This window comes from Ammodytes marinus (assembly GCF_949987685.1).
Source record: "Ammodytes marinus genome assembly, contig: scaffold_168, whole genome shotgun sequence".
Lineage (NCBI taxonomy): Eukaryota > Metazoa > Chordata > Actinopteri > Uranoscopiformes > Ammodytidae > Ammodytes > Ammodytes marinus.
Genome location: NW_027648524.1, coordinates 22,501 through 35,000, shown reverse-complemented (window position 1 = coordinate 35,000; position 12,500 = coordinate 22,501). Strand labels below are relative to the sequence as shown.

Below are 12,500 nucleotides of genomic sequence, written 5' to 3'. Positions count from 1 at the left end.
TGTAAGTAGTGTGTGTGTTTGTGTGTGTGTGAGTGCATAGTGTCTGTGTGTGTGTGTGAGATCGAGTGAGAGTGTGTGATCCTGTGTGTGTGTGTGTGTGTGTGTGTGTGTGATCGAGTAAGTAGTGTGAGCCTGTGTGTGTGTGATCAAGTAAGTGTGTGAGCCTGTGTGAGTGTGTGTGTGTGATCAAGTAAGTGTGTGAGCCTGTGTGAGTGTGTGTGTGTGATCAAGTAAGTGTCTCCGTGTGTGTGTGATGGAGTGAGTGTTTGTGTGAGCCTGTGTGTGTGTGATCAAGTAAGTGTGTGTGAGTGTGAGTGTGTAGTGTCTCTGTGTGTGTGTGTGTGTGTGTGTGTTATTTCGGGCCGATCTACTTTTAGCTTCCAGTTGGGATGGGGCCGATAGAGGAAGGCCCAGTAGGCCAGGCTGTCTAATTTCACACACACACACACACACACACACACACAGAGACAGAGACAGAGACACACACACACACACACACACAGAGAGAGAGAGAGACAGAGACAGAGACAGAGACACACACACACACACACACACACAGAGAGAGAGAGACACACACACACACACACACACACACACAGAGAGAGAGAGACACACACACACACTCAAACTCACACAAACACACACATACAGAGAGAGAGAGACATACACACACACTCAAACTCACACAAACACACACATACAGAGACAGAGACACACACAATCAAACTCACTCTCTCACACACACACATACAGGGAGAGAGAGAGACACACACACACACACACACACACACACACACACACACACAGAGAGACACACACACACACAGAGAGAGAGAGAGACACACACACATACACTCAAACTCACACAAACACACATACAGAGAGAGACACACACGCTCACACACACATACAGAGAGAGAGAGAGAGAGAGAGAGAGAGACACACACGCTCACACACACACACACACACACACACACACACACACACGCACACACACACACACACGCACACACACACACCATGACCCTTGCCCTCCCGTCTTTAAGCCCGTTAACACCGTGACACAGGAGAACTTGAGCTCAGATTAATGTCTAGGAAACCTGCTCACAAACTGTCGGGACAAATCTACACAAATGATAGAATATGCAATTTCAAGAAATGCTTTGTCTTCCCAGGGATTGACTGTGTTTTGGGGCGACTGTGTCTCAGGTGGTAGAGCGGGTCGGCCAATGATCGAAGGGTTGGAGGTTCGATCCCCGCCCTGCCACCTGCGTCATGGTTGTTGTGTCCTTGGGCAAAGACACTTCACCCACCTTGCCTTGCTAGTTAGCCTGCTATCGGTGTATGAGTGTGTGTGTGAATGGTAAACAGGTCTCCCTTGAAAAAGAGTCTCTGGTCTCAATGGGATTTACCTGTAGAAATAAAGGTTAAAAAAAGAAAGAAAATAATATAAAGTATAGGCCTATCTCACAACAAGAGAGTTGTTGGCAGACGTGTTGCGAGCGTCATTGGACCAGAATTTGATGAAATACAGTAGCAGCTGGAGATTAATGACCTACTTCACCTGTTGGAATATGAAGGTGTATTGAACTCTGAGATCCTATGAAGTATAAATGTGCAAAAAAAATTGAAATCGGATCATCCTAGCCTGAGAAAAAGCAGAAAGAGTGTTTTACGGTCTCACTGTCTAACCCTACACTTCTCTTTCTGTGACATCACAGGCCTTTGAAGTAGGCCTTTAAGTTATAGTAAACTGAGAGATGGGCAAAATATATATGTCAAGGTCCGGTTCAAAACCTGGCAGAGACTGGCAATTTTCACCATGAACAATTACAAAAGCAGGATTAAGGACTATTTAACCGCACACTGTACATGCCCGGTTACTGAACACTGACTTACTGCCAATGAGATTGATGCTTTGTGACTTTTTATTTTATTTTTATTTTTTATTGTGTTTTGTGTCTTGTTTTAAGTGTGAAATTTTGTTTTTTTAATGTGAATCTTTTATGTTTTTATGCTGCTGCCTCCTTCTTGGCCAGGACTCTCTTGAAAAAGAGATTTTGAATCTCAAAGAGTATATTCCTGGAAAAATAAAGGTTAATAAAAAAATAATAATTAAAATTAAAAATCTATTGAAGTTTGGGTAACCTGGGTTTGTTATGGCTATAGACTCAAGCTTAACTTTTGTCACAACATTCAGTAATCAGGCAGTTACACATAAGCCTGTTAGTTAGTTAGTTAGTTAGTTAAATCTTTATTGTCCACGGTGTGGAGATTCGTCTTCGGTCTCATACAAAAAACAACAAGCAGGACAACACAACAACAACAACAACAAAAGCAACAACAACAACATTTACACACAGACATCTTCAGGGCAAGAAGCAGGACAGCAGTGGCAGTATACACATCAGCGGGACATGGTGTTCAGTACCCCAATCGCTTTAGGAGTGAAGGAATTTTTAAAAATGTTACGATTTGCCCTTGGCACTCTGTAACGTCTACCCGAGGGAAGAAGTTCAAACTCCCTATGGAGTGGATGGGACGGATCGTTTGCTATTTTAACAGCTTTTTTCCTCAGCACTTCGTCGTACATACAACTTAAATGTTTCTGTTTTGTCCCTATGATTTTTGAGGCAAGGTTTATTATTCTCTGTAGCTTGCTTCTTCCTTTTACGTTTAGGTTACCATACCACATTGCCATATTAAAGGTTAAAATGCCCTCAATAAGGTTCTTATAAACTGTTTCCATAATGTGCTTGCTCACTCTGAATGAGTTGAGTTTGCGCAGTAGATGGAGACGTTGGTTACAGGTTTTAAAAATATAGTCTGTGTTTTCACTAAAATTTAGATTGCAATCAATAAATGTACCCAAATATTTGAAACTGTCTACTACCGCTACAACTTGTCCCCTAATTGTAAGGGGCTGCACATGGTCCTTTTCATGAAAAACAAGTTCCTGTGTTTTTGTGACATTCATCTCTAAGGAACTTACATCACACCACTTCTGAAGAGATGCCACATATGCTCTATATGCTCCCTCTCCGACTGTGTCCCCCTTCTTTAATAAGGCAACCAGGGCCATATCGTCAGCATATTTAAACAAACGTTAAACCCACTGACATACAGCGTCTGTCTGCTGTGTGAAAGACTCCAATCAGCTTCAAGTCAACCAATCCAGTTCATTTTACTATAACAACTATGACTTTCAAATGGTAAATGGACTCTACTTATAAAGCTCTTTTCCCTGGTTTTTCACAGACTCAAAAGCGCTTTACATTGTTTTGTACACATTCACCCATTCACACACACATTCATTCATACACCGATAGCAGCAGCAGCTACCACGCAGGATGCAAGCTAACTTATCAGGAGACATTTAGGGTTCAGTGTCTCTTTGCCCAGGGACACTTGGACATGCAGTAGAATCAACAACTGAAACATTTCTTGGGCTCTTCTTGGGATTTTTCTGAGCTCCTGCACCAGTGTCAGGGGGAGAGGGGGGGGGGGGACACCAGTTTGTAAACGCTGCCATACTGAGAAATACAGAGAGAGTTTTGTGGCGATGGCTTGAATGTAAAAAGTTACACACTATAACTTTAACCAGTTCAATCATCTGTAGAATCAGAGCTGAAGCTGCTACACACACACACACACACACACACACACACACACCACACACACACCACACACACACACACACACACACACACACACACACACACACACACACACACACACACACACACACACACACACACACACACACACACACACACACACACACACACACACACACACACACACACACACAGAGTTTACACAGCAAACATGAACTGAGTAAACTCCAAACACATCATTTTACTGAGTTGCACAAACTCAGATATACCAAACACAAGTCTCTCTGCCAGTGACTGTGGCGTCTGTGGTGAAGTGTGTAGGGCGGTCGACCCTCAACTACAGGGTCGGTGGTTGGATCCCCCGTCTCCCCGCCACATGTCCAAGTGTCCCTGGGCAAAGACACACTGAACCCTAAATGTCTCCTGATAGTTAGCTATAGTTGCACCCTGCGTGGTAGCTGCTGCTGCTATCGGTGTATGAATGTGTGTGTGAATGGTAACGTGGGAAAGGAAAACAGGTCTCCCTTGAAAAAGAGTCTCCGGTCTCAATGGGATTTACCTGTATAGATAAAGGTTACAAAAAAATTGACAATAGTTCACAGTTAGACCTTTCATGAGTATCTAAGGGGTAATCAATCTCATACTCTTTCTTTTTACTATTCTACATACTGTCTACTACATACTACAGCTGATATCATAACTTCTGCTGCAGTGGATTGTGGGTCAGAACCTCCATAAAGCTGCTGGTTTCAACACTTTAAAAAAATCACCACCGGATGTAGTAGGACATCTGGGTATTTTTCAGCATGCTGCATCTGACATCATGTATACTATGTATCATCTATATTTCTGTCATACTAAATAGCAGGGAAGTATGGGCATTGGTACGCAGTAATTGTTTTGTTGTATTACATTTTGGGGAGCGCTCCGGTGGCGTAGTGGATAGAGCGCATACCATATTGGCTCCGGCCTTCGTTGCAGTGGTCGCGGGTTCAAATCCGACCTGTGGACCTTTACAACAGGTCATCCCCCCCCTCTCTCTCTCTCTCTGTCTCCCCATTTCAACTCTGTACTGTCTAATAAAGCTTGAAAATGCCCATTAAACGGCCCTGGTTCTCTCTCTCTCTCTCTCTCTCTCTCTCCTTCTGTCTGTCTCTCTCTCTCTCTCTCTCTCTCAGAATTGAACTGTTTCACTGCTCAGACTTCAAGGCGCTGAGTGAAACAACACAGCAGCATCTGAAACGTGTGAGATGTCTTTGTCATAACACACCCTGAACTACTGTGGCTGTGTGTGTGTGTGTGTGTGTCTAGGAGAGGGAGTGTGTGTGGCTCTGTGTGTGTGTGTGTGTGTGTATAGGAGAGGGAGTGTGTGTGTGGCTCTGTGTGTGTGTGTGTGTGTGTATAGGAGAGGGAGTGTGTGTGTGTGTGTGTGTATAGGTGTGTGTGTGTGTGTGTGTGTGTGTGTATAGGAGAGGGAGTGTGTGTGTGTATAGGAGAGGGTGTGTGTGTGTATGTGCTGACTTGTTGCTTGACACTGGATGCCTTCAGCATGACACCATCATAGTTAGTGATAAGAACACACACACAACACACACACTCTCTCACACACTCCCTCCCTCACACACACACATTCCCTCTCTCTCTCTCTCTCTCTCTCTCACACACACACACACTCCCTCTCTCTCTCACACACACTTTGAGCAGAAGGTGTCAACGAGGCATTCCTACCCATTAACATTCACTAAAGTCACATTTTTCCTGTTGTCCATAGCAACACCAAGACAGTATACCTAACTGATGATACAACACATGTCTCTCACACACACACACACACACACACACACACACACACACACACACACACACACACACACACACACACACACACACACCATTATTTAACTTATAGTTATCATGGATCTTTGCCAGTTGATAACTTACGCCTACGATAAAATAGTAAATGTGCATCTCCTTCAAAACCAGATTTTGAACAGAGCCCTTTCTCATTGTATAAATAAAAAAAATCCTATGTACCTGTCTTTTTCAGCATGTTTTTAAGAAGAAAATGTCTCATAAATCAGACAGTGAACAACATATGAACAAATCCTTCTGTAATAACCTTCAGAATAGTGCTGAGAATGATTATGGAAAGTTTAGTTGATGTAAGCGCTTTAGAAGTTGAGATTTCTGGTTCAGAGTATTGCAGAAAAAGCTACTGTTGAGATAATGTCCGTTAAAGATGGTTGTATAGGAGAAATATACAGACGCAAACAGACAAGGTTTAGTCAAATAAACACCTGAATGTACATGTTGGACCTTTTGATACTAGAATGAAAGAAGACATGTTATGGAAGATAAAGAGACAATAACGTCTCAGAATTAATCAGCGATTGGTAAAACAGTTTCGCTTTTCCATGTCTCGCAATTAACGGCTAACAGCTGTGATTTCACCGGTTACCGTTACACCCGGCAGTTGTTGTTATTATAGCTCCCGGTCAGCCTTATGCTAAGCTAATAGCCTAAATAAGTGAGCTAACTAACTAACATGACTCTTAGTGGATCAAATTTGTGCTAAGCTAATAGCCTAAAGTGAGCTAATAGCTAACCTGGATCTTCTCACAGATATATATACACAACACACATCTATGGGATTTTTTTTTTTTAAGCTAAGCTAGGCTAATAATAAAGTAAACCAGCTGACCTGTAGTTCTGCCCTCTCGACCTCCCAGTGCGCTCTCTCCATCTCGAAGCGGGCCCACTCATGTTGGATGTAGTGTAGTATCCCGGGAATAGTGTACTGTGGTCGGCTTAGCTCGTCCGGGTTTGTCGGGGCCATGACGCCTCCTCCGCTGGTAGTGCTGTTGATGCCATTCCCCCCACCACCGCCGCCGCCACCAACGGGGTGTTCATCCATGTCTTTGTGGGTTGTTTAAATATAAAAATAGCAGTTAAAAGTCCCCACGAAACAGCTAAGATAAGAGTGTGTGTCTCCGCGAGTGTGTGTCTGGCGACGGGACGCGGTGTTTGTGTGTGTGTGTGGAGCTAGCACCAGCTATCCGACCGCCATTACTACTGCTGCTCCGAGGAGGGAGAACCACAAGCCGCGAAGCATGTCGGGAAAATAACATCCAGATTTTCTCCTGTCATAGGGAATACACTGTGTGGGGTTCAGGGTCTGGGGAAAATGTAGGAAATTAAGAGTTTAAACCCCAATAGACTGATATTCAAGAAGCTCCAACTAGACAGAAAGACGGACAGACAGACAAATAAAATGTAAGGATATATAATTGAATCGCCAAAATATAATATTAGCTTTTTTTTTTCTCAAATTAACAAATAAACTCCACTATATTATGAGTTACAATTCCTCTAATAATCAGTGTCTTAAATGGTGAAATTCGTGAGATCTCAATCCAAATTTTTACATCTCACATTTTACAGTAAAAACATTTAACAATTTTTGGTGTTACTATGATAAAGCCAACAGTCAAATGTACCGTTTGGTCCATGAACGCACCAGTTGAGGTCTTTACTGCGCATGCGTCGAAAGTGCTAACAGCTGTAGTTAGCTTCCATAGCACTGGAAACTGAACCCTCCTGCTTCTTTTTACACTAATTTACACTTTTATAAATCTGTTAATAACTTCAATATGAACGTGATTTAACAGAGGGCTCGCGGACGGATCTGAGGCCTCGTTTTTAACAGTTAAAATTAGGTTTTAATGAGATTTATTATGCTGTTGTTGTGATGATGGAGTTGATTTAGCCTCGAGCTAACAGCAGCAGGTATGTGTTTATAATATCACTAAAAAAACATAACGCTGCTAATAACGGTTATTAACGGTTATTACCGGCTAATAACGGACTATATGTGAGTGTAGAATTTTCCCACGAGTTACTCAAACATTCACTCAAGTAGATAAAATCCGTTTTATTATTTATTCCAAATTCAGAGTACTTTAAAAAGTAGCAGAGGGTATAACTTTGAGGTACTTTCATTTGAATATTTTACATTTTCGGCTGCTTTAGATCTTTTACTCCAATAATAATAATAATATATTCAAATGGGAGCATATAAGCTACTATAAAATAAAATACATCTCAGAGGGCAATATTGGGAATTGAAGACAAGACTTTACGTGAATATTTCTCCTGAACCTTGTATGTTTTATTACCATACGACGGATATTTATGACAGCTTCAGTTACTTTTCAGCCTAAGTTTCTGTATCAAATGTTTTACACACATTATTAACCCTTTCCTGCTCCGCCCTCTCCAAGGTGAATCAACCAAAGATGATCCAGTTCTTTCTGATGGTGAACCGCCAGGGCCAAACCAGACTGTCCAGGTATTAGTCTGTCTGTCTGTCTAACCGTCTGTCTGTCTATCTGTCAGTCTGTCTGTCTGTCTGTCTTTCTAACCGTCTGTCTGTCTATCGATCTGTCTGTCTGTCTGTCTGTCTGTCTGTCTGTCTGTCTATCTAACCGTCTGTCTGTCTATCTGTCAGTCTGTCTGTCTGTCTGTCTGTCTATCTATCTATCTATCTATCTATCTATCTATCTATCTATCTATCAGTCTGTCCGTCCGTCCGTCCGTCCGTCCGTCCGTCCGTCTGTCTGTCTTACTATCTGTGTGTCTTTCTAACTGTCTGTCTGTCTGTCTGTCTGTCTAACTGTCTGTCTATCTGTCTGTCTATTTATCTAACTGTCTGTCTGTCTGTCTGTCTGTCTGTCTGTCTGTCTATCTATCTATCTATCTATCTATCTATCTATCTATCTATCTATCCGTCTGTCTGTCTGTCTGTCTGTCTGTCTGTCTGTCTGTTTACCTGTCTGTCTGTCTATCTAACTGTCTGTCTTCCCTTAAATTGAATCCAGGTACTATTCACCTGTGGAACTGAACAAGAGAGCGAGTCTGGAGGCAGACGTGGTGCAACGCTGTTTGAGCCGCAAGAAGGACCAGGTGTGTGTGTGTGTGTGTGTGTGTGTGTGTGTGTGTGTGTGTGTGTGTGTGTGTGTGTGTGTGTGTGTGTGTGTGTGTGTGTGTGTGTGTGTGTGTGTGTGTGTGTGTGTGTGTGTGTGTGTGTGTGTGTGTGTGTGTGTGTGTGTGTGTGTGTGTGTGTGTGTGTGTGTGTGCGCGCGTCATTTAGCCTGCTTGTTTTTTTGTGTGTTTTTTTCGGCGCTATAGTTCCTAAATGTATTTCATGTAGAAACATGGCTGAGGGGAGGAGAGAGAGAGAGAGAGAGGGAGAGAGGGAGAGAGAGAGAGAGAGAAAAAAACTGTAGTAGGCTATACAGTTGTTTATAAACAGGCATAAAAGTGTCATATAAGTACGCGATTAATCTAGATGAATTAATCACAGAGCCTGTACTTAATTAGATACATTTTTTTAATCGCTTGACAGCCCTAATAATAACTAATTACACATCCCTTATATTTCAAGGTGTCTGTCTGTCTGTCTGTCTGTCCTGGCTTACTGTGTAAAACCAGATGATATTATATAATAACTAAGTGTTGTGTTATTCCTCAGTGTTCCTTTGTGGAATACAAAGACTTCAAACTGATCTACCGTCAGTATGCAGCGCTTTACATCGTTGTGGGAGTCACGGACAGCGAGGTGAGGAGTATCCATACGCTGAAGAAAATAGTCCCATGTCCTCCAATAAGCCAATTTTTATAATTTTCTCAACATGTTAACATAATATTAATTTTTTTTTTAAAGATGGAAAATACCTGTAAAAATTAAATAGGAATTATTGCACCCTGTCCAGACCTCTACGCCCGTCCCGACTAGTTTTTAGTGCTTTTGTGTTTTCTATTTTGTTACTGTACATAGGCCTTAGTGCATTTGTATATCCGTTTTATATTTGTCTAAGTGAGTCATGCTTGTGTATTTGTTATTTGTGCCTTTACTCCTGGTGGGGCCTCTTGGACCAGATCAATATTGTAAATAAGAAACTGTTCTTAATGTTTTATCTGGAAAAATAAAGGTTTAAATAAATAAAAAATAATAAATAAATAAAAATTACAGACAAATAACTAGATAAATGTAGGTAAAATTAATATATATTAATTGTTTTAAAAGTAAAAAATAAAACGAGGATGGGCAGTTGTGTTAAATAAAGCTGTATAAATGAAAGTATATAGTGTATAAGTGATTTTGTAGTAAATGCACGTAGCTACTCTGCTCCTGTTAGGTAAGAATCTGAACATTATTTCTCCACAGAACGAGCTCTCCATCTACGAGTTGGTCCATAACTTTGTGGAAGTTTTGGATAAATATTTCAGTCGAGTGGTGAGTTCAGACTTAACCTGCAGACTGAAAGATTACAAGTACATTTTACATTTTTATTTTATTTGATAACTGCCTCCGTGTCTGTCTGTCTGTCTGTCTGTCTGTCTGTCTGTCTGTCTGTCTGTCTGTCTGTCTGTCTCTCTCCTACAGAGTGAACTGGACGTATCCTTTAACCAAAACTTCCTGTTAGAACTTTTCTTGTATTTAAGTGTGTGCTATGTAAACTAGTTATAGTCTTGAATGGAATTTTCTTTACTATTGTATTTTTATTTTATTTAAACTTTAATTAATACATTTTTGTTAAAATAAAATAATGAGTGGATTGCTGCCATATCAGGTAATTTTTATTCTATTATAATTTCAAGATATTTTTAATTTAATTTAATTAAAATAAAATAAGTGTATTGCAGCCATATCGAGCCTGATTCCAATATAGAAATCGAATCAGTCCCATTCCTATATACTGTAGCCTGTTTATATCTGTGTATTTGTTATTCCTTTGACCCCTAACCGTCTTCAGATCATGTTTAACTTGGACCGTGTTCACATCATTCTGGACGAGATGATTCAGAACGGACACATAGTGGAAACCAACCGGAGCCGCATCCTCACCCCGCTCACCGCCCTCGACAAGATGGCCGACAACTGAGGACACTAACCAACCAGTAAGTGATGTCACAGACTGGTTCAGGATGACATCATCAGCTGAAGAGACTTGAAACTCACCCTCCCTGCGTTCCAATTGGTCCCAATACATGATGTCAGATGCAGCATGCTGAAAAATACCCAGATGTCCTACTACATGAGACAGTACAGGTGATTTTTTTTAGTGTTGAAACCAGCAGCTTTATGGAGGTTCTGATCCACAATCCACTGCAGCAGAAGTTACATCACATGGACTGAGTCTCCCAGTGAAAACAACCAGCGATGAGACGGATATAATCCCTGCGTTCCAAATCTCACACTCTTTCTTTTAACTATTCTACATCTGATCATAAACAGTATCTAGTTAGTATGCAGTATGCTACAACTGGGACATACTTTAACTTATTTATTTCATGCTAACATGGCTCCTTGAACTTGCCTCTTGCTTATATATCCGTCTCATCGCTGGTTGTTTTCACTGGGAGGCTCAGTCCATGTGATTGTAACTTCTGCTGCAGTGGATTGTGGGTCAGAAATGTGATGTCAGAGACTGTTTCAGAATGACATCATAATGAAAGACACTGGAAACCGAAGGGAATCGAACCTTCAACTCTCTGTTTAAGTTGCTTTTAAGCCAATAAATAAACATTGTTATTGATCATTAGTGCGGGATCAATAACTAGTATTATAATTCTTTACAAGCAGTGAAATGTTGAATTAAAGTGTTTTTTTTAAACAAAATTACAAAAATGTCTTGTCATTTACTTTCACTCAGATTAAGGTTTCTTCTCTACATGTATAAATGTTTTTGTAAATGTGACAAATGACCATTTTATTTTTTACAATTCTTCTTGCATGGTCAAATTGTTCAAACTATATAGTGAGATTATGTCGAAATAATAGTAAACTATTTTTCTACCCGAGTAAAACCATTTTATTTGAAGAATTCTTGTATGAAATAATTCACATTTATCAAACTATACAGTGACATCTTATTTCAACTGAGTAAAAAATATGTTTTGACTTAAATGAAAACAAATGCTCAATTTCAGATGAAATGCGCATCTATAAAAGAAACTAACGTTTTATATTAATATTAAAAAACGTACAATTATATATTTCTTCTCTACATGTGTAAATGTGTCTGGACTGCTGTTCTGATTTTATGTGTAAATACGACCAGATAACCATTTTATTTAAATAATTCTTGTATATAACAAGTCGAATTTATCAAACTATAAAATGAGATTAAGACAAATTGATGTTAAGATCTTATCACTTGTGTAAAAAAATTCTCGATTATGAACATTAAAACCGGTTGACTGCAATGTCAAGTTTATATAACTGTCTAAATATGACATGACTTTTACATTTGAACAATTCTTGTATCAAATGACTCATAGTAAGATCTTATGTTTACCAATGTAGTTGAATTGAGAGCAATATATAATTTCTCGTGAGACTCAAATCATAAAAAAAAGTAAGACCTAATTTATTTTATGTGTAAATCCGAGAATTTACCATTTTGTTTAATTAATTCTTGGCATAAAAGGTTCAATTTAAGACCATAAAAACCTTATCCTCAGACAAACCCCACACATGAATACACTGCAGTGATAACCGTCCACAAACGACAAAGACTCAGAATCATTTTTAACTTCATACTTTGCAAACATTTTAATGATTATTTTTTTGGAGCATACACATTCGAAAATATCTGTTTACCCTCAAACTGCAACTTGAGTTAAATAAATGTTTATAATAATATACAAAGAAAATACAAGGGAGAGAGAGATAGAGAGAGGGAGGGAGAAAGAAAGAGAGAGGGGGAGGAGATAGAGAGGGAGGGGGGATAGATAGAGAGAGAGAGGGAGAAAGAGAGAGAGCAGAACTGCTTCGCAACATTTCGTTTTTTTTTCTTCAGAATGTGCCATTGCCGCACA

General features: G+C 40.1%; 3 protein-coding genes across 3 annotated transcripts in view; 1 reads left to right on the top strand and 2 right to left on the bottom strand.

The window, feature by feature from the left end:
• strn3 (striatin, calmodulin binding protein 3) overlaps positions 1–6,684 on the bottom strand; it is a 41,111-nt gene extending 34,427 nt beyond the window's left edge. The window contains exon 1 of the mRNA XM_080054307.1: positions 6,319–6,684. Coding sequence (XP_079910433.1) covers positions 6,319–6,531 — 213 coding nt within the window. The 5' untranslated portion in view covers positions 6,532–6,684. The remainder of the gene's footprint in view (positions 1–6,318) is intronic.
• A 488-nt stretch (positions 6,685–7,172) lies between these two features.
• On the top strand, positions 7,173–11,258 carry ap4s1 (adaptor related protein complex 4 subunit sigma 1). The gene is made up of 7 exons (XM_080054309.1): positions 7,173–7,403; positions 7,898–7,965; positions 8,495–8,579; positions 9,148–9,234; positions 9,844–9,912; positions 10,063–10,074; positions 10,433–11,258. Exons 2-7 carry the CDS (start codon positions 7,913–7,915, stop codon positions 10,559–10,561), a joined length of 435 nt encoding a protein of 144 aa, XP_079910435.1. The 5' UTR covers positions 7,173–7,403; positions 7,898–7,912; the 3' UTR covers positions 10,562–11,258.
• Positions 11,259–12,220: 962 nt separating this feature from the next.
• The window catches only part of LOC307270430 (E3 ubiquitin-protein ligase HECTD1-like), a gene marked incomplete at its 5' end in the record, with an annotated part of 21,817 nt that continues 21,537 nt past the window's right edge, over positions 12,221–12,500 (bottom strand). Inside the window, one exon of the mRNA XM_080054310.1 lies at positions 12,221–12,500. This exon is cut by the window's right edge and continues 687 nt beyond it.